This window comes from Salmo salar, chromosome 11 (assembly GCF_965601325.2).
Source record: "Salmo salar chromosome 11, fSalSal1, whole genome shotgun sequence".
Lineage (NCBI taxonomy): Eukaryota > Metazoa > Chordata > Actinopteri > Salmoniformes > Salmonidae > Salmo > Salmo salar.
In genome coordinates, this window is record NC_138301.1 from 119,039,858 (window position 1) to 119,061,855 (window position 21,998).

Below are 21,998 nucleotides of genomic sequence, written 5' to 3' on the forward strand. Positions count from 1 at the left end.
AAGCCTGCCAGTCAGGGAAGAGAGAGAGGCCCAGCCTGCCAGTCAGGGAAGAGAGAGAGAGGCCAAGCCTGCCAGTCAGGGAAGAGAGAGAGGCCAAGCCTGCCAGTCAGGGAAGAGAGAGAGGCCCAGCCTGCCAGTCAGGGAAGAGAGAGAGGCCCAGCCTGCCAGTCAGGGAAGAGAGAGAGGCCCAGCCTGCCAGTCAGGGAAGAGAGAGAGGCCCAGCCTGCCAGTCAGGGAAGAGAGAGGGAGGCCAAGCCTGCCAGTCAGGGAAGAGAGAGAGAGGCCCAGCCTGCCAGTCAGGGAAGAGAGAGAGGCCCAGCCTGCCAGTCAGGGAAGAGAGAGAGGCCCAGCCTGCCAGTCAGGGAAGAGAGAGAGTAAGAGAGAGAGGCCAAGCCTGCCAGTCAGGGAAGAGAGAGAGTGAGAGAGAGAGGCCTAGCCTGCCAGTCAGGGAAGAGAGAGAGAGGCCCAGCCTGCCAGTCAGGGAAGAGAGAGAGGCCCAGCCTGCCAGTCAGGGAAGAGAGAGGGAGGCCAAGCCTGCCAGTCAGGGAAGAGAGAGAGAGGCCCAGCCTGCCAGTCAGGGAAGAGAGAGAGGCCCAGCCTGCCAGTCAGGGAAGAGAGAGAGTAAGAGAGAGAGGCCTAGCCTGCCAGTCAGGGAAGAGAGAGAGAGTGAGAGACAGAGGCCCAGCCTGCCAGTCAGGGAAGAGAGAGAGTGAGAGAGAGAGGCCCAGCCTGCCAGTCAGGGAAGAGAGAGAGGCCAAGCCTGCCAGTCAGGGAAGAGAGAGAGAGTGAGAGAGAGAGAGGCCCAGCCTGCCAGTCAGGGAAGAGAGAGAGGCCCAGCCTGCCAGTCAGGGAAGAGAGAGAGGCCCAGCCTGCCAGTCAGGGAAGAGAGAGAGGCCCAGCCTGCCAGTCAGGGAAGAGAGAGAGGCCAAGCCTGCCAGTCAGGGAAGAGAGAGAGGCCCAGCCTGCCAGTCAGGGAAGAGAGAGAGGCCCAGCCTGCCAGTCAGGGAAGAGAGAGAGAGTGAGAGAGAGAGGACAAGCCTGCCAGTCAGGGAAGAGAGAGTGAGAGAGAGGCCAAGCCTGCCAGTCAGGGAAGAGAGAGAGAGGCCAAGCCTGCCAGTCAGGGAAGAGAGAGAGGCCCAGCCTGCCAGTCAGGGAAGAGAGAGAGAGGCCAAGCCTGCCAGTCAGGGAAGAGAGAGAGGCCAAGCCTGCCAGTCAGGGAAGAGAGAGAGGCCCAGCCTGCCAGTCAGGGAAGAGAGAGAGGCCCAGCCTGCCAGTCAGGGAAGAGAGAGAGTAAGAGAGAGAGGCCAAGCCTGCCAGTCAGGGAAGAGAGAGAGTGAGAGAGAGAGGCCTAGCCTGCCAGTCAGGGAAGAGAGAGAGAGGCCCAGCCTGCCAGTCAGGGAAGAGAGAGAGGCCCAGCCTGCCAGTCAGGGAAGAGAGAGGGAGGCCAAGCCTGCCAGTCAGGGAAGAGAGAGAGAGGCCCAGCCTGCCAGTCAGGGAAGAGAGAGAGGCCCAGCCTGCCAGTCAGGGAAGAGAGAGAGTAAGAGAGAGAGGCCTAGCCTGCCAGTCAGGGAAGAGAGAGAGAGTGAGAGACAGAGGCCCAGCCTGCCAGTCAGGGAAGAGAGAGAGTGAGAGAGAGAGGCCCAGCCTGCCAGTCAGGGAAGAGAGAGAGGCCAAGCCTGCCAGTCAGGGAAGAGAGAGAGTGAGAGAGAGAGAGGCCCAGCCTGCCAGTCAGGGAAGAGAGAGAGGCCCAGCCTGCCAGTCAGGGAAGAGAGAGAGGCCCAGCCTGCCAGTCAGGGAAGAGAGAGAGGCCAAGCCTGCCAGTCAGGGAAGAGAGAGAGGCCCAGCCTGCCAGTCAGGGAAGAGAGAGAGGCCCAGCCTGCCAGTCAGGGAAGAGAGAGAGAGTGAGAGAGAGAGGACAAGCCTGCCAGTCAGGGAAGAGAGAGTGAGAGAGAGGCCAAGCCTGCCAGTCAGGGAAGAGAGAGAGAGGCCAAGCCTGCCAGTCAGGGAAGAGAGAGAGGCCCAGCCTGCCAGTCAGGGAAGAGAGAGAGAGGCCAAGCCTGCCAGTCAGGGAAGAGAGAGAGGCCAAGCCTGCCAGTCAGGGAAGAGAGAGGAGGCCCAGCCTGCCAGTCAGGGAAGAGAGAGAGGCCCAGCCTGCCAGTCAGGGAAGAGAGAGAGGCCCAGCCTGCCAGTCAGGGAAGAGAGAGAGGCCCAGCCTGCCAGTCAGGGAAGAGAGAGGGAGGCCAAGCCTGCCAGTCAGGGAAGAGAGAGAGAGGCCCAGCCTGCCAGTCAGGGAGAGAGAGAGGCCCAGCCTGCCAGTCAGGGAAGAGAGAGAGGCCCAGCCTGCCAGTCAGGGAAGAGAGAGTAAGAGAGAGAGGCCAAGCCTGCCAGTCAGGGAAGAGAGAGAGTGAGAGAGAGAGGCCTAGCCTGCCAGTCAGGGAAGAGAGAGAGAGGCCCAGCCTGCCAGTCAGGGAAGAGAGAGAGGCCCAGCCTGCCAGTCAGGGAAGAGAGAGGGAGGCCAAGCCTGCCAGTCAGGGAAGAGAGAGAGAGGCCCAGCCTGCCAGTCAGGGAAGAGAGAGAGGCCCAGCCTGCCAGTCAGGGAAGAGAGAGAGTAAGAGAGAGAGGCCTAGCCTGCCAGTCAGGGAAGAGAGAGAGAGTGAGAGACAGAGGCCCAGCCTGCCAGTCAGGGAAGAGAGAGAGTGAGAGAGAGAGGCCTAGCCTGCCAGTCAGGGAAGAGAGAGAGTGAGGAGAGAGGCCTAGCCTGCCAGTCAGGGAAGAGAGAGAGAGTGAGAGACAGAGGCCCAGCCTGCCAGTCAGGGAAGAGAGAGAGTGAGAGAGAGAGGCCCAGCCTGCCAGTCAGGGAAGAGAGAGAGGCCCAGCCTGCCAGTCAGGGAAGAGAGAGGGAGGCCAAGCCTGCCAGTCAGGGAAGAGAGAGAGAGGCCCAGCCTGCCAGTCAGGGAAGAGAGAGAGGCCCAGCCTGCCAGTCAGGGAAGAGAGAGAGTAAGAGAGAGAGGCCTAGCCTGCCAGTCAGGGAAGAGAGAGAGAGTGAGAGACAGAGGCCCAGCCTGCCAGTCAGGGAAGAGAGAGAGTGAGAGACAGAGGCCCAGCCTGCCAGTCAGGGAAGAGAGAGAGTGAGAGAGAGAGGCCTAGCCTGCCAGTCAGGGAAGAGAGAGAGTGAGAGAGAGAGGCCTAGCCTGCCAGTCAGGGAAGAGAGAGAGAGTGAGAGACAGAGGGCCCAGCCTGCCAGTCAGGGAAGAGAGAGAGAGGCCCCAGCCTGCCCATTTGCTCCACATCAGCTGGCAAGAGAGAGTCGAGAGACAGAGGCCCAGCCTGCCAGTCAGGGAAGAGAGAGAGTGAGAGAGAGAGGCCTAGCCTGCCAGTCAGGGAAGAGAGAGAGTGAGAGAGAGAGGCCTAGCCTGCCAGTCACTCCCCAGCTCTGACCACTGGCCTTCTGCAACAAGCAGATTACCAAACAGGACAGAGTGGGAGGCACGTCACACACACACACACACACATACAGTACATACCTAACACACACATTAATATGGCTACTCAGCATTTGCATCTGTCACAAGAGAGTACACAAATACCAACCCTACACACGACTAACACACACAAACTCTCATACACCTCTGTCTCTGTCCCCAAGGGGAGGCGGCACAGAAGTGTGTGTTGTCGCTGGTCGATGACACAGTCCACGAGGAGGGGGAGGAGCTTAGACTGGTCCTTGGGAACCACAAGAGCGAATCACCGTTCGGGGCGTCGGTCGGAGAGCTGAAGGAGACCACCATCCTGATTAAAGATACTGCTGACAGTAAGGAGGGAAGGGAGGGAGGGAGGGAGGGAGGGAGGAGGAGGGAGGGAGGGAGGGAGGGAGGGAGGGAGGGATGGGAGGGAGGGAGGGAGGGATGAGAGGGAGGGATGAGAGGGAGGGAGGGAGGGAGGGAGGGAGGGAGGGAGAGGGAGAGGAGGGAGGGATGAGAGGGAGGGATGAGAGGGAGGGAGGGAGGGAGGGAGGGAGGGAGGGAGAGGGAGGGAGGGAGGGAGGGAGGGAGGGAGGAGAGGGGAGCTGAAGGAGACCACCATCCTGATTAAAGATACTGCTGACAGTGAAGGAGGGAGGGAGGGAGGGAGGGAGGGAGGGAGGGGAGCTGAGGGAGAGCTGAGACCACCATCCTGATTAAAGATACTGCTGACAGTAGGGAGGGAGGGAGGGAGGGAGGGAGGGAGGGGAGGGAGGGAGGGAGGGAGGGGAGGGAGGGAGGGAGGAGGAGCTGGAGAGCTGAGAGCCACCATCCTGATTAAAGATACTGCTGACAGTAAGGAGGAGGAGGGAGGGAGGGAGGGAGGGAGGGAGGGAGGGAGGGATGGGAGGGAGGGAGGGATGAGAGGGAGGGATGAGAGGGAGGGAGGGAGGGAGGGAGGGAGGGAGGGAGGGAGGGAGGGAGGGAGGGAGGGAGGGAGGGAGGGAGGGAGGGAGGGAGGGAGGGAGGGAGGGAGCTGAAGGAGACCACCATCCTGATTAAAGATACTGCTGACAGTGAGGGAGGAGGAGGGAGGAGGGAGGGAGGGAGGGAGGGAGGGAGGGAGGAGGAGGGAGGGAGGGAGGGAGGGATGGGAGGGAGGGAGGGAGGGAGGGAGGGAGGGAGGGATGGGAGGGAGGGAGGGAGGGAGGGAGGGAGGGAGGGAGGGAGGGAGGGAGGGAGGGAGGGAGGAGGAGCTGAAGGAGACCACCATCCTGATTAAAGATACTGCTGACAGTAAAGGAGGGAGGGAGGGAGGGAGGGAGGGAGGGAGGGAGGGGAGGGAGGGAGGGAGGGAGGGAGGGAGGGAGGAGGAGGAGCTGAAGGAGACCACCATCCTGATTAAAGATACTGCTGACAGTAGGGAGGGAGGGAGGGAGGGAGGGAGGGAGGGAGGGAGGGAGGGAGGGAGGGAGGGAGGGAGGGAGGGAGGGAGAGCTGAAGGAGACCACCATCCTGATTAAAGATACTGCTGACAGTAAGGAGGGAGGGAGGGAGGGAGGGAGGGAGGGAGGGAGGGAGGGAGGGAGGGAGGGAGGGAGGGAGGGAGGGAGGGAGGGAGGGAGGGAGGGAGGGAGGGAGGGAGGGAGGGAGGGAGCTGAAGGAGACCACCATCCTGATTAAAGATACTGCTGACAGTAAGGAGGGAGGGAGGGAGGGAGGGAGGGAGGAGAGCTGAAGGAGACCACCATCCTGATTAAAGATACTGCTGACAGTAAGGAGGGAGGGAGGGAGGGAGGCAGGCAGGCAGTCAGGCAGGGATGGAGGGAAATGGAGAATGGGAGGGAGGGAGGGATGGGAGGGAGGGAGGGAGGGAGGGAGGGAGGGAGGGAGGGAGGGAGGGAGGGAGGGAGGGAGGGAAATGGAGAATGGGAGGGAGGGAGGGATGGGAGGGAGGGAGGGAGGGAAATGGAGAATGGGAGGGAGGGAGGGAGGGATGGAGGGAGGGAGGGAGGGATGGAGGGATGGAGGGAGGGAGGGAAATGGAGAATGGGAGGGAGGAGAGGGATGGGAGGGAGGGAGGGAGGGATGGAGGGAGGGAGGGAAATGGAGAATGGGAGGGAGGGAGGGAGGGAGGGAAATGGAGAATGGGAGGGAGGGAGGGAGGGAGGGAGGGAGGGAGGGAGGGAGGGAGGGAGGGAGGGAGGGAGGGAGGGAGGGAGGGAGGGAGGTGGGAAAAAGAACAAAGGGTAGAGTAAGAAACTTCCTTTCACTTCAAACGATAATTATTCAACAGCTGATGTTGTATTTATAATTCCGTGTAATCTCTTACATTATCATTACTTATATCTCGTGTTGGGAAATAATGACAGTAATTTAACATAATGACTCATTATCACGTTGTTATGTTCAGTGCTTAACTGTCATGATGATTCACTGAAGTAACTAAGGCTATACACGTACACATTGCCTCCAGTCACCCCCCTTCTATCCCCTCCTCTCTCTCTCTCCCTCCTAAAAACCTCAACCTCCCTCTCTCTGACTCCTCTCCAGAGTCTATCATCATGTTTGGAGAGACCAAGTTCAGTGTGAGTGAGCCCAAGGAGGCAGGCTCTGTTTCCTCGGTGAAGATTCCAGTGCTGCGATTGGGCGACACCTCCAAGTTGTCAGTTGTCCGTGTTCACACCAAGGACGGGTCAGCTACCTCAGGAGAGGACTACCATCCTGTCTCAGAGGGTAAGTACTGAGAACCTACAGTACCAGCCAGGGAAAAACAGAAATGGCATAGAAAATAACTAGAGACTGTAATGTGTGTGTGTGTGTGTGTGTGTGTGTGTGTGTGTGTGTGTGTGTGTGTGTGTGTGTGTGTGTGTGTGTGTGTGTGTGTGTGTGTGTGTGTGTGTGTGTGTGTGTGTGTTTGCAGATGTTAAGTTTAAGCATGGGCAGACGGAGCACGTTGTAGAGGTGGAGGTGTTGTATGATGGAATCAGAGAGATGAGAGAAGCCTTCACTGTTCACCTGAAACCTGACGACAACATGGTGGCCGAAACGCAGGTGAGGAGGAGCTAGGCCTGTCAGAATCAACCAATCACACCTTAACACTCTCACTACATACCAATCAATTAACCAACCAATCACACCTTAACACTCTCACTACATACCAATCAATTAACCAACCAATCACACCTGAACACTCTCACTACATACCAATCAATTAACCAACCAATCACACCTTAACACTCTCACTACATACCAATCAATTAACCAACCAATCACACCTGAACACTCTCACTACATACCAATCAATTAACCAACCAATCACACCTTAACACTCTCACTACATACCAATCAATTAACCAACCAATCACACCTGAACACTCTCACTACATACCAATCAATTAACCAACCAATCACACCTTAACACTCTCACTACATACCAATCAATTAACCAACCAATCACACCTTAACACTCTCACTACATACCAATCAATTAACCAACCAATCACACCTTAACACTCTCACTACATACCAATCAATTAACCAACCAATCACACCTTAACACTCTCACTACATACCAATCAATTAACCAACCAAACACACCTTAACACTCTCACTACATACCAATCAATTAACCAACCAATCACACCTGAACACTCTCACTACATACCAATCAATTAACCAACCAATCACACCTGAACACTCTCACTACATACCAATCAATTAACCAACCAAACACACCTTAACACTCTCACTACATACCAATCAATTAACCAACCAATCACACCTTAACACTCTCACTACATACCAATCAATTAACCAACCAAACACACCTTAATAACACTCTCACTACATACCAATCAATTAACCAACCAAACACACCTTAACACTCTCACTACATACCAATCAATTAACCAACCAATCACACCTGAACACTCTCACTACATACCAATCAATTAACCAACCAATCACACCTTAACACTCTCACTACATACCAATCAATCAATGTTTTTTGCTGTTGAGATCTAATGGCTTTGGCTAGTGGTAGTACAAACTAAGTCAATATAACTCTTACAAACTAAGTCAATCAAAGTTAACTTGGTACAAAAGTCAATCTAACTCAGTCAATCTAACTCGTACAAACCCCCTTGTGTGTTGTGTCAGATGACTAAGGCCGTCGTGTACATTGAGGAGACCAACGGTATGGCCGACGTCACCTTCCCCTCCCTGCCTCACGTGGTGTCACTGCTGCACTATGACGACGTGAGCAAGACGGCTCAGAACCTCCACCCTCCTGCTGGCTACCCCATTGTCTGTGTCACCGTAAGTCAGTCTACGTTCCCAAGAGTCAGTCTACGTCCCCAAGAGTCAGTCTACGTCCCCAAGAGTCAGTCTACATCCCCAAGAGTCAGTCTACGTCCCCAAGAGTCAGTCTACGTCCCCAAGAGTCAGTCTATGTCCCCAAGAGTCAGTCTACGTCCCCAAGAGTCAGTCTATGTCCCCAAGAGTCAGTCTACGTCCCCAAGAGTCAGTCTACGTCCCCAAGAGTCAGTCTATGTCCCCAAGAGTCAGTCTACGACCCCAAGAGTCAGTCTACGTCCCCAAGAGTCAGTCTATGTCCCCAAGAGTCAGTCTATGTCCCCAAGAGTCAGTCTATGTCCCCACAAGTAAGTATCTGTTTCCACAAATCAGTCTATGTCCCCAAGAGTGAGTCTGCAACCGTAAGGTTGTCTGCGTCAGTCTCTTTCTCCACAAGTCAGTCTATGTCCCTGAAATTCAGCTTGTTTTCCCATTGCTTCCACCAGCATGTGTCAGGGAACACATCTGAAAGGGTAGACTGACTGCATCAGGGAACACATCTGACAGGGTAGTCTGACTGTGTCAGGGAACACATCTGAAAGGGTAGTCTGACTACTTCAGGGAACACATCTGACAGGGTAGTCTGACTGTGTCAGGGAACACATCTGACAGGGTAGTCTGACTGTGTCAGGGAACACATCTGAAAGGGTAGTCTGACTGTGTCAGGGAACACATCTGAAAGGGTAGTCTGACTGCGTCAGGGAACACATCTGAAAGGGTAGTCTGACTGTGTCAGGGAACACATCTGAAAGGGTAGTCTGACTGTCAGGGAACACATCTGACAGGGTAGTCTGACTGTGTCAGGGAACACATCTGAAAGGGTAGTCTGACTGTGTCAGGGAACACATCTGAAAGGGTAGTCTGACTGTCAGGGAACACATCTGACAGGTTCAGGGGCTGTAATACCCAATCTTAACAGAGAGTAAAGTAATTTAGCCTGGCTGTAGTGAAGTAATATTTGTAGTGAAGTAATATAAAATCTAATCAAATTTTAATGGTCGCATATACATTTTTAGCAGATGTTTTCGAGGGCGTACCGAAATACTTGTATAGGAGCCTGAAACAAGAGTTGTTTGGATTTCAAATTGTAACGTTAGTTGCCTATGCAAAAAGTGCACCGTGAACCATTGAATTATTAAATCATATTTAAATAAAATACAGTACATGTTTTCTGGAGAATAAAATTTGAATAATAATCTAAATGCACAGAAAGTCACTGTGGGCCATGCAATATGAATGTATAAGTCACTGTGGGCCATGCAATATTAATGTATATGTAAGGGCTGTCTTCAGGAATAGACCAAGGCGCAGCAGGAATGTGGATACTCATATTTTAATTCACAAAAAAAGAGTAAAGCATCCACCGGACAAAAACAATACACGACAGCAACAGTCTTGCAGGCACACAAAACGCAATGCAAGAACAACTACCCACAACCCCAAAGAAAAACACACACTCCTATATAGGACTCCCAATCAAAGGCAACTCAACACACCTGCCTTCAATTGGGAGTCCTAATCACCAACACAACACTTAACACACAAAAAACCTGTCACGTCCTGACCAAAACTGATACTATACCTCCCTCTGCTGGTCAGGACGTGACAGTACCCCCCCCTCAAGGTGCAGACCCCGGAATGCACCTAAAAAACAAAAACACACAAAGAAAATCCCCAATACCCCAACAAAACCAATAAACACTAACCCCTAAACAATAAGGGAGGGAAGGGAGGGTGGCTGCCGTCAACGACGGCACTGTGCTACACCCTCCCTCCCCAACCCACCTATCCTGGAGGTGGCTCAGGTGCGGGACGTGGACCTCGCTCCACCTTCGGCGTCGCCCACTTCGGTGGCGCCGATAGCTGCGCCGGGCAGACGGGCCACTCGGGCTGGACCGGAGGACAGGCGGGCCACTCGGGCTGGGCCGGAGGACAGTCGGGCCACTCGGGCTGGCCCGGAGGACAGGCGGGCCACTCGGGCTGGCCCGGAGGACAGGCGGGCCACTCGGGCTGGGCCGGAGGACAGGCGGGCCACTCGGGCTGGGCCGGAGGACAGGCGGGCCACTCGGGCTGGGCCGGCACGGCGGGCCACTCTGGCAGATCCGGCACGGCGGGCCACTCTGGCAGATCCGGCACGGCGGGCCACTCTGGCAGATCCGGCACGACGGGCCACTCTGGCAGATCCGGCTCAGGATTCACCAGGCTGGGGAGACATGAAGGAGGCCTGGCTCTGGGCGCAGGCCCTGGACTCACCAGTCTGGGAAGACCCGCTGGAGGCCTGGTTTGAGGAGGTGGCACAGGAGAGACCAGGGTGGAGAGACCCACTGGAGGACTGGTCCGTGGAGGAGGCACGGGTTTGACCAGGATGGGGAGACACACTGGAGGACTGGTCCGTGGAGGAGGCACAGGCTTGACCAGGATAGGGAGACCCACTGGAGGACTGGTCCGTGGAGGAGGCACGGGCTTGACCAGGATGGGAAGACATGCAGGAGGCCTGGTTCTGGGCATAGGCACAGGACGTGCAGGGCTGGGAAGACATGCAGGAGGCCTGTTTCTGGGTGCAGGCACAGTCTTTACCAGACAACCAGCACGCACCTCAGGACGAGTATGGAGAGCTGCCTCAGGTGACATCATTCCCACGACACGCTCATTAGGGCAAATGCCGTACTTTATGCACCACACTAGCAGCTCTCTCATCTCTCTCTCCCTTAATTTACCCATTAACTCTGTCACAGTCTCTGCCTCGTACCCCTCGCTCACCTCCCATGTCAGACCGACTGGCTCTGGTTCCGACCTCGGCTCCGCCGACTGTCCCGTGTGCCCCCCCCAAAAAAATTCTTAGGGCTGCCTCTCGCGCTCGTTGCGCTCTCTCTCCTCGTAATAGCGCCTCTCCGCTCTCGCCGCTTCAATCTCCCACTGCGGGAGGCGATAATCCCCAGCCTGAGTCCATGGTCCCTCTCTGTCCAGGATTTGTTCCCAAGTCCATTGGTCCATCACGCTGTACTCCTGCTGCTCCTTCCTCCTCCGCCGCTTGGTCCTGGTTTGGTGGGTAGTTCTGTAAGGGCTGTCTTCAGGAATGGACCAAGGCGCAGCGGGAATGTGGATAATCATATTTTAATTCACAAAAAAAGAGTAAAGCATCCACCGGAAAAAAACAATACACGACAGCAACAGTCTTGCAGGCACACAAAACACAATGCAAGAACAACTACCCACAACCCCAAAGAAAAACACACACTCCTACATAGGACTCCCAATCAAAGGCAAATCAACACACCTGCCTTCAGTTGGGAGTCCTAATCACCAACACAACACTTAACACACAAAAAACCTGCCACGTCCTGACCAAAACTAATACAATACCTCCCTCTGCTGGTCAGGACGTGACAGTATAAGTCACTGTGGGCCATGCAATATGAATGTAAAAGTCACTGTGGGCCATGCAATATGAATGTAAAAGTCACTGTGGGCCATGCAATATTAATGTATAAGTCACTCTGGGCCATGCAATATTAATGTAAAAGTCACTGTGGGCCATGCAATATCAATGTAAAAGTAACTGTGGGCCATGCAATATGAATGTAAAAGTCACTGTGGGCCATGCAATATCAATGTAAAAGTAACTGTGTGCCGTGCAATATGAATGTAAAAGTCACTGTGGGCCATGCAATATTAATGTATAAGTCACTGTGGGCTGTGCAATATTAATGTATAAGTCACTGTAGGCCGTGCAATATTAATGTATAAGTCACTGTGGGCTGTGCAATATTAATGTATAAGTCACTGTGGGCCATGCAATATTAATGTATAAGTCACTGTGGGCCGTGCAATATTAATGTATAAGTCACTGTGGGCCGTGCAATATTAATGTATAAGTCACTGTGGGCCGTGCAATATTAATGTATAAGTCACTGTGGGCTGTGCAATATTAATGTATAAGTCACTGTGGGCCATGCAATATTAATGTATAAGTCACTGTGGGCTGTGCAATATTAATGTATAAGTCACTGTGGGCCATGCAATATTAATGTATAAGTCACTGTGGGCCGTGCAATATCAATGTAAAAGTAACTGTGGGCCGTGCAATATTAATGTATAAGTCACTGTGGGCCGTGCAATATTAATGTATAAGTCACTGTGGGCCGTGCAATATGAATGTATAAGTCACTGTGGGCCGTGCAATATTAATGTATAAGTCACTGTAGGCCATGCAATATTAATGTATAAGTCACTGTGGGCTGTGCAATATTAATGTATAAGTCACTGTGGGCTGTGCAATATTAATGTATAAGTCACTGTGGGCTGTGCAATATTAATGTATAAGTCACTGTGGGCTGTGCAATATTAATGTATAAGTCACTGTGGGCCATGCAATATTAATGTATAAGTCACTGTGGGCCATGCAATATTAATGTATAAGTCACTGTGGGCCATGCAATATTAATGTATAAGTCACTGTGGGCCGTGCAATATTAATGTATAAGTCACTGTGGGCCATGCAATATTAATGTATAAGTCACTGTGGGCCATGCAATATTAATGTATAAGTCACTGTGGGCCATGCAATATTAATGTATAAGTCACTGTGGGCCGTGCAATATTAATGTATAAGTCACTGTGGGCCGTGCAATATTAATGTATAAGTCACTGTGGGCCGTGCAATATTAATGTATAAGTCACTGTGGGCCATGCAATATTAATGTATAAGTCACTGTGGGCCGTGCAATATTAATGTATAAGTCACTGTGGGCCGTGCAATATTAATGTATAAGTCACTGTGGGCCATGCAATATTAATGTATAAGTCACTGTGGGCCGTGCAATATTAATGTATAAGTCACTGTGGGCCGTGCAATATTAATGTATAAGTCACTGTGGGCCATGCAATATTAATGTATAAGTCACTGTGGGCTGTGCAATATTAATGTATAAGTCACTGTGGGCTGTGCAATATTAATGTATAAGTCACTGTGGGCCATGCAATATTAATGTATAAGTCACTGTGGGCCGTGCAATATTAATGTATAAGTCACTGTGGGCTGTGCATTATTAATGTATAAGTCACTGTGGGCTTTGCAATATTAATGTATAAGTCACTGTGGGCCGTGCATTATTAATGTATAAGTCACTGTGGGCCGTGCAATATTAATGTATAAGTCACTGTGGGCCGTGCAATATTAATGTATAAGTCACTGTGGGCCGTGCAATATTAATGTATAAGTCACTGTGGGCCATGCAATATTAATGTATAAGTCACTGTGGGCCGTGCAATATTAATGTATAAGTCACTGTGGGCCGTGCAATATTAATGTATAAGTCACTGTGGGCCATGCAATATTAATGTATAAGTCACTGTGGGCCGTGCAATATTAATGTATAAGTCACTGTGGGCCGTGCAATATTAATGTATAAGTCACTGTGGGCCATGCAATATTAATGTATAAGTCACTGTGGGCTGTGCAATATTAATGTATAAGTCACTGTGGGCTGTGCAATATTAATGTATAAGTCACTGTGGGCCATGCAATATTAATGTATAAGTCACTGTGGGCCGTGCAATATTAATGTATAAGTCACTGTGGGCTGTGCATTATTAATGTATAAGTCACTGTGGGCTTTGCAATATTAATGTATAAGTCACTGTGGGCCGTGCATTATTAATGTATAAGTCACTGTGGGCCGTGCAATATTAATGTATAAGTCACTGTGGGCTGTGCAATATTAATGTATAAGTCACTGTGGGCTTTGCAATATTAATGTATAAGTCACTGTGGGCTGTGCAATATTAATGTATAAGTCACTGTGGGCTTTGCCCTTGCATCAATGAGAGAAACAACACATTCTGTCTCTTGACAATGCTTTGAACGTTGGCACAAATGGTGTGAGAGCAACTCTCAGAGACGCTGGTGCAGGTGTTCACTGTTGAGCCATGGTACGGTATTTGTTTTGAATAAAGTTCATTGTGGAGAATTCTGATTCACAGCTGGATGTGAAGCCATTACATTGTCAGAATGTGTAGTGCCCAGTTTCTTGGGGACTGGGACATCAGCAGCAGGCACCGTCTTTCCCCCAGAAAGACACAGAGTCACAATCACCAACCTATTCCTTCAAAAGCCACATTTTCTTGAAGCTCAATCAACTTTATTTGCAGTGATGCAACATCTACCCATCTGAAGATATATTTTGCTTGTTCTGACAACTTTGTCACATTTGTGACCAAGAAGTGGTTCTGGATGAGCAGCAGCAGTTCTCTTCCAACGGTGAAGTCATCAAAGCGAGCCTTGAAATGATCCATCAGCTTGTGGATGAAATCAACATGGTTGTCTCCCTGCGTTTGCACCAGAGGATTGGGGAAGTGGATAGGTTCTCCCTGGAGAAAGCCTGGACTGCTGTTATCATATCAGAAGCTATGTTGTCCCGTCCCTGCAGTTTAACATTCAGTTGATTAAGGTGTGATGTAATGCAACTGTTTCCATCTTCTCCTCATTTTCCAAAAACTCAGAAAACTGAGTGGCCTTGTCACTCTTTTACTATGATAAGAAAGCTTTGATTTCCTCCTGAATGACCCAAAAATGTTCCAAAACACTGCCTTTTGCTGAGCCACCTGACATTGTTGTGAGTCATCAAAATTGGTATTGTCAGAATTCCTAATGCTCTCAAAAAGTGGATTAGTTTCATCATCGTAGTCACGACCTCAAAATACTATTGATTGATGATGCAGTGGTATGAGGTCAGGGTGGTCCTCTTTCAAATATGCAACCAGTACCCTCCCTCTTCCTGTCATGGCTGGAGTTCCATCTGTCCCCCTTTTTTGATGACCTCATGGATATCCTCTTCCTGTGTGTGTGCTTCTAGATGTGTTAAGGCCCGAACATCTCCTCGCAGAGTTCCTTCATTGTTTTGTTATAAAAAAAAAAATGTCCAACACCCAGAAGCTGGGCATCATTATCAGTGTTATCTGTTGATTTATCCACAACTAATGACGTGCATGGTGCATACTGAATGGCCCTCATCAAGTTGTGAAGTTAAATCTTCAGCTAATATTTCACTTCTCCTCATTGCTGTGGAATGTGACAAGTGGGATCTGTTTGATTTTCCATGAGCTTATCTTTTTGTTTACCTTGTAGTCAGCAACTTCACACATGCATTCTTTTACCATCTCAGCATCCGAAGATAGTTTTTGGGGGGTGTTTTCCCCAAAAAACCCAAGCTATCCTCAGTGAACATACCATAGCACGCTGTTGGGCTGTCAGGGAATTGACAAGGACTTTGGTGAACCTCTCATATTGGGATTTGAGTTGGTTCATCTTGTTTGTTCTCACCTCCGTGTTCAGAGGATACACCTGATCCACTGTACTATGCCTGGTGTCATAACGGCGCTTAACACTTTTCACGAAGGCTACATATCGGGAACGTTGGTTTTTTGCGCTCGAAGCGGGGAGAATGAATGCATACTTATCCGTCTACTCGTCTTTGAACATAAGTAAACTTTTCATTTTTTTAACAAGCCATATTAACAGAATATACTGGTAAGTGTTGTTGCCAGGTGCAGAGTGAGGTGTTTAGTCTCAGGGTCCTTACCTTAGTGATGAACTTGGAGGGCACTATGGTGTTGAACGCTGAGCTGTAGTCAATGAATAGCGTTCTCACATAGGTGTTACTTGTGTCCAGGTGGGAAAGGGCAGTGTGGAGTGCAATAGAGATTGCGTCATCTGCGGATCTGTTGGTGAGGTATGCAAATTGGAGTGGCTACCGACATGACGATAGTAGCCATTTAGGCGTTCTTGGGCACAGGGACTATGGTCGTCTGCTTAAAAAATGTACAGTTGAAGTCAGAAGTTTACATACACTTAGGTTGGATTCATTATAACTCATTTTTCAACCACTCCACAAATTTCTTGTTAACAAATTATAGTTTTTGGCAAGTCGGTTAGGACATCTAATTTGTGAATGACACAAGTCATTTTTCCAACAATTGTTTACAGACAGATTATTTCACTTATAATTCACTGTATCACAATTCCTGTGGGTCAGAAGTTTACATACACTAAGTTGACTGTGCCTTTAAACAGCTTGGAAAATTACAGAAAATGATGTCATGGCTTTAGAAGCTTCTGATAGGCGAATTGACATCATTTGAGTCAACTGGAGGTGTACCTGTGGATGTATTTCAAGGCCTACCTTCAAACTCAGTGCCTCTTTGCTTGACATCACGGGAAAATCAAAAGAAATCAGTAAAGACCTCAGAAAACAAATTGTAGACCTCCACAAGTCTGGTTCATCCTTGGGAACAATTTCCAAACGCCTGAAGGTACCACATTCATCTGTACAAACAATAGTACGCAAGTATAAACACCATGGGACCACGCAGCCGTCATACCGCTCAGGAAGGAGACGCGTTCTGTCTCCTAGAGATGAACATACTTTGGTGCGAAAAGTGAAAATCAATCCCAGAACAACAGCAAAGGACCTTGTGAAGATGCTGGAGGAAACAGGTACAAAAGTATCTATATCCACAGTAAAACTAGTCCTATATCGACATAACCTGAAAGGCCGCTCAGCAAGGAAGAAGCCACTGCTCCAAAACCGCCATAAAAAAGCCAGACTACGGTTTGCAACTGCACATGGGAACAAAGATCGTACTTTTTGGAGAAATGTCCTCTGGTCTGATGAAACAAAAATAGAACTGTTTGGCCATAATGACCATCATTATGTTTGGAGGAAAAAGGGGGAGGCTTGCAAGCCGAAGAACACTATCCCAAACGTGAAGCACGGGGGTGGCAGCATCATGTTGTGGGGGTGCTTTGCTGCAGGAGGGTATGGTGCACTTCACAAAATAGATGGCATCATGACAAAGGAAAATTATGTGGATATATTGAAGCAACATCTCAAGACATCAGTCAGGAAGTTAAAGCTTGGTCGCAAATGGGTCTTTCAAAAGGGCAATGACCCCAAGCATACTTCCAAAGTTGTGGCAAAATGGCTTATGGACAACACAGTCAAGGTATTGCAGTGGCCATCACAAAGCCCTGACCTCAATCCTATAGAAAATTTGTGGGCAGAACTGAAAAAGCGTGTGCGAACCTAACTAAGTTATACCAGTTCTGTCAGGAGGAATGGGCCAAAATTCACCCAACTTATTGTGGCAAGCTTGTGGAAGGCTACCCGAAACATTTGACCCAAGTTAAACAATTTAAAAGCAGTGCTACCAAATACTAATTGAGTGTATGTAAACTTATGACCCACTGGAAATGTGATCAAATAAATTAAAGCTGAAATAAATCATTCTCTCTACTATTATTCTGACATTTCACATTCTTAAAATAAAGTGGTGATCCTGATAATCCTGATAATCCGTGGCCCCGCGGTGTTGTGAATATTGACCTGTTTAAAGGTCATACAGTTGTTTAAAACAGCTGGTGCTCTCATGCATGCTTCATTGTTGCTTGCCTCGAAGTGAGCATAAAAGGCATTCTCCTTTGTTTTTGATGGTAAGCCACTGTGGTAGTCCTACACAAATACCCAAAGTAGCCTAGTTAAAACTGTAAGTTAACGTGGGTACATCCTCAATGTTCATAGTAAACGCACATTCAATTTTGCACTCAGGAGACCTGAAATCTGCTCAGTGACAAAATCAATTAGAGGGAACATGGATCATAACACATCGTCCACTTCAGACTACCATTTAGTGGCATTCTGGGGACTTTCTAACGACAAATGTTTGGTTGCAGGGATGTTCTCTTGGGACCATCAAGCAACGTCCAACTAACTAGTAAAATGAAAGTCCTGGGAACGTCCTACAAAGATCCAGACATGGTTCTGACATGGTGCTCAGTGACGTCCTGGTAACTTACAGGGAAATAAGCAAAACATTCCCAGAAAACATCATGCGACGTCCCCTTGACCATCACGAAGCATCCCCTTGTGGTCATTGAATGTCCCGTGAATAACGTCCTATCAGAACAAAATAGAAACCTTTTCATAACATTCCCTAATGGACATCAAAATACATTATTATAACGTTATATACTGTGACCAAACCATGACCTGTACTGAACATCCTCTTATTTATGGTCCTGAGGTTAACGTTATGCTTTAATGTTCCAAGTGTGGGATACCCTTAACGTCTCGCTGAAACCCTTAAAGGGACCTAATGGGAATGTCACTGAATGTCCTTAGGACGTCCACTGTTTGCTGGGATCCCAGTTGTAAACTGAACTGGGAGGGAGTTTTACCAAGAACCCGATGGTCACTCTGACAGTGCTCTAGAGTTCCTCTGTGGAGATAGGAGAACCTTTCAGAAGGACAACCATCTCTGCAGCACTCCACCCATCAGGCCTTTATGGTAGAGTGGCCAGACGGAAGCCACTCCCCAGTAAAAGGCACATGACAGCCCGCTTGGAGTTTGCCAAAAGGCACCTAAAGACTTTCAAACCATGGGAAACAAGATTCTCTGGTCTGATGAAACCAAGATTGAACTCTTTGGCCTGAATGCTAAGCGTCACGTCTGGAGGAAACCTGGCACCATCCCTACGGTGAAGCATGGTGGTGGCAGCATCATGCTGTGGGGAGGTTTTTCAGCGGCAGGGACTGGGAGACTAGTAAGGATCGAGGCAAAGATGAACAGAGCAAATTACAGAGAGGTCCTTGATGAAAACCTGCTCCAGAGCGCTCAGGACCGCAGACTGGGGCGAAGGTTCACCTTCCAACAGGACAGCGACACTATGCACACATCCAAGACAATGCAGAAGTGGCTTCGGGACAAGTCCTTGAGTGGCCCAGCCAGAGCCCGGACTTGAACGTGATCGAACATCTCCGAAGAGACCTGAAAATATCTGTGCGGCAATGCTCCCCATCCAACCTGACACAGCTTGAGAGAATCTTCAGAAAACAATTTGGAGAAACTCCCCAAATACAGGTTTGTAGCGTCAAACCCAAGTAGACTCAAGTCTGTAATCGCTGCCAAAGGTGCTTCAACAAAGTACTGCGTAAAGGGTCTGAATACTTATGGAAATGTGATGTTTAAGATTTTTTATTTTTATAAATTAGCAAACATTTAAAAAAAACTGTTTTTGCTTTGTCATTATGGGGTATTGTGTGTAGATTGATGAAGGCTGTAACATAACAAACGTGGAGAAAGTCAAGAAGTCTGAATGCTTCCCAAAGGCACTGTATAAATGTGGGTATATGCATGGGTGCATTTTGCATATATTATTGTCAATTTAAGAACATGCAAGCTGACAGTTGATTTGTGTTCTTTGTGATTCACACATTTATTTTCTCTCTCTCTGCCTCACTTCCTCTCTCCTACATCTCCCCTTTCATTCCTCACCTCTCTCTCCCTCCACCTCCCCCTACCCCAACCCATCCAGGCCTGTAACCCTAAGTACCCTGACTACGACAAGACAGGCTCCATCTGTGTCAGCGAGCACATCAACAACACGATGACACGCTACCGCTGGCTCGTCAGTGCCCCTGCTGGCCCGGATGGGGTCACTACACCCATGAGAGAGGTGGACTTTGATACCTTCTTCACCTCCTCCAAGATCATCACCCTGGACTCTGTCTACTTCCAGGTGGGGAACCAACAAATTAATGTTCTTCATCTAATCTTATCACTGAACTATACTGACTGAGGAAGACTCAAATCAATTTGTTTTGTTTTATCTCAGGTGGATTATAGTATAGAGCAGTGCATTAGACAGCCGACAATGGGCCATTTAAAGGGAGGCTGAATTGACTTTCACCTCGGTTTTTTCATCCTGATTAAGAAATGTGACTGGAGAGACGAGATTTGTGACTTGGTGGCGTGCTTTGATGTGGGTGTCTCTTGTGTGTGTTTTCGCACGTAGGAAACTTTTGTACACACTGGCAAAAAAGATACACATTTACAGTCACTCACCTGTTTAGTTATCTTGAAAACAGTCAAACCAACTCTGCTAGGGTGAGGGAAATTGTGACGTATTCTCTCATTTGTGTCTGGAAGAAGCTAGCAAGCTAGACAGCTATCGTCAATTAGCTTCCGCCTGTGTGTGACCATGAAAAAGTTAGTTCGCTGTTGGATATATATGGGGCTAGTTAGGGACCATCAATAAATTACACAATGTACATGGACAATATTTTTTTATTAAAAGTTTTCAATATTTGTATATTGTATATTTTACAATGTATAATTGGTTTAAGGCTTTTAAGTCATTGAAGTTATGAACTATTGAAATTGTAAAATATGGTCCCATATACATTGTGTTATTCATTGACAGTCCCTAAGTAGCCCTATAGAGATATCCAACATCGAACTAAATATACCACGGTCAGTGTGCATTCCGAGAGAGAATTAAGAACAAACACCCAGGTGTTAGTGGGCATTAGCCATTATCCTAAAACTAAACCATTAGCCTACCTAAAACCCAAACCTAAAACCCAAACCTAAAACCCAAACCTAAATCCGAATTATAAAAGGAAATCAGAGACATCATCGATTCCATAAATCTCCAACATTCTTGTTTTGTAAAATACCAACGTTAAAGTTCTCTCAGTCCTATTTACACTATTAGGGCGACAGGTAGCCTAGCGGTTAGAGCGGCGAGCCAGCAGCAGGAAGGTTGCCAGTTTGAATCCTGGGTCCGACGGGGAAAAATATGGCGGGAAGTGAGCTGACTGGGAATGCTAGTGCTGGGTGATATGTACAAAAATCCATATCATGATGAATTCACTGAATTGTCATCATAACAATACATTTAAGTTTATGACATTAATGTGCACCATAAAAAAAAATACCTACTACTACTTACAATCAAATTTCAATCAAATGTATTTATAAAGCCCTTCTTACATCAGCTGATGCCACAAAGTGCTGTACAGAAGCCCAGCCTAAAACCCCAAACAGCAAGCAATGCAGGTGTAGAAGCACGCTTTCAATTGTCCCGTTATCAATAACCCATGTTAGCAGACTTAATTCATTTCAAACTTTACTTTGTGTTGAGTAAAGACTGCTTATTGCTATTATCGTTATCAGTAAAATGTCCTCGATAAATGGTCAGTGCTGATAATTTTCGGTTTAGCGTCCCAGCTCTACTAGATGCCATTGCCCGCCATTGTGCCCTTACGCGAGGCACTTAACCCCCCCCCCCCCCCCCACAACAACAGCTCCCCAGGCACCCAGTGCGGCAGCCCCCCCACACCTCTCCAAAACCTGAATATGTATGTGTGTCATTCGGAGGGGTTGGGTTAAAAGCGGAAGTTAAATTTAGGTTGGGACCTTGTGTCCAATATGACCTGTAAAGTGATCTTAATCCTAGTCTACCGATGCCACATAGGCCATTTTTATTTTTAAATGATGTTCCTCTCTAAAGGTTTCCCCACCATTTGTGGATATCGTATTCATGGTAACACTGTGGATGACTGCTCTAGCGTTAATTACATTTAAATGGTGTCGGCTGTCTAGTGTGTTGCTCTTTAACGTGCCTTGGGTTGAATCCCAGCCTCTGTGCCTTTTCAAATGTACGGATATGTACCTGAACCTGAAGGAAAAATGGGAATGCTTGAGCTGACTATAATGATGTGATTAGGGTTGAGCAGTATCCACATTTTCATATCATCATACCATCCTTTTCTCATCCCGGGATTTACGGTATTACCGGTTTAGAACATACAAAAAACCCCGCAAAAATGCCCTTTGGGTGTCTGTTACCAGAATGCCAATTAAATTAGCACAAGTAATAGCGCATTTCCATGGAGGCTGCTAGTTAAATATTCTAACCATCTTTTTTATTGCAAATACAGGCAATCCAGCTCATAAATGTATACATATATAGGTAGAAGCTACCGAAGGTCATTTTTTGTGAGTTTAGACATTTACAAGCGAATGTGAATGAGAAACATTGTGCAAATGAGCAGCACTGGTTCTGGAACAGCATGTGTACACGCTGTGTCTGTGTGGAGTCTGGAGTCTGAAGGAAGAACAGCACTGGCTCTGCAGCAGCATGTGTACACGCTGTGTCTGTGTGGAGTCTGGAGTCTGGAGGAAGAACAGCAGTGGCTCTGCAGCAGCATGTGTACACGCTGTGTCTGTGTGGAGTCTGGAGTCTGGAGGAAGAACAGCAGTGGCTCTGGAGAAGCATGTGTACACGCTGTGTCTGTGTGGAGTCTGGAGGAAGAACAGCAGTGGCCCTGGAGCAGCATG

The 21,998-nt window shown here is 48.8% G+C and overlaps 1 protein-coding gene across 1 annotated transcript in view; it reads left to right on the top strand.

The window, feature by feature from the left end:
• The window catches only part of LOC106590844 (FRAS1-related extracellular matrix protein 2), a 244,869-nt gene that overhangs the window by 167,491 nt on the left and 55,380 nt on the right, over window positions 1–21,998 (top strand). The window contains exons 11-15 of the mRNA XM_045690232.2: window positions 3,647–3,811; window positions 6,015–6,197; window positions 6,385–6,515; window positions 7,623–7,781; window positions 19,189–19,392. Of these exons, the coding sequence (XP_045546188.1) occupies window positions 3,647–3,811; window positions 6,015–6,197; window positions 6,385–6,515; window positions 7,623–7,781; window positions 19,189–19,392 (842 nt within the window). The remainder of the gene's footprint in view (window positions 1–3,646; window positions 3,812–6,014; window positions 6,198–6,384; window positions 6,516–7,622; window positions 7,782–19,188; window positions 19,393–21,998) is intronic.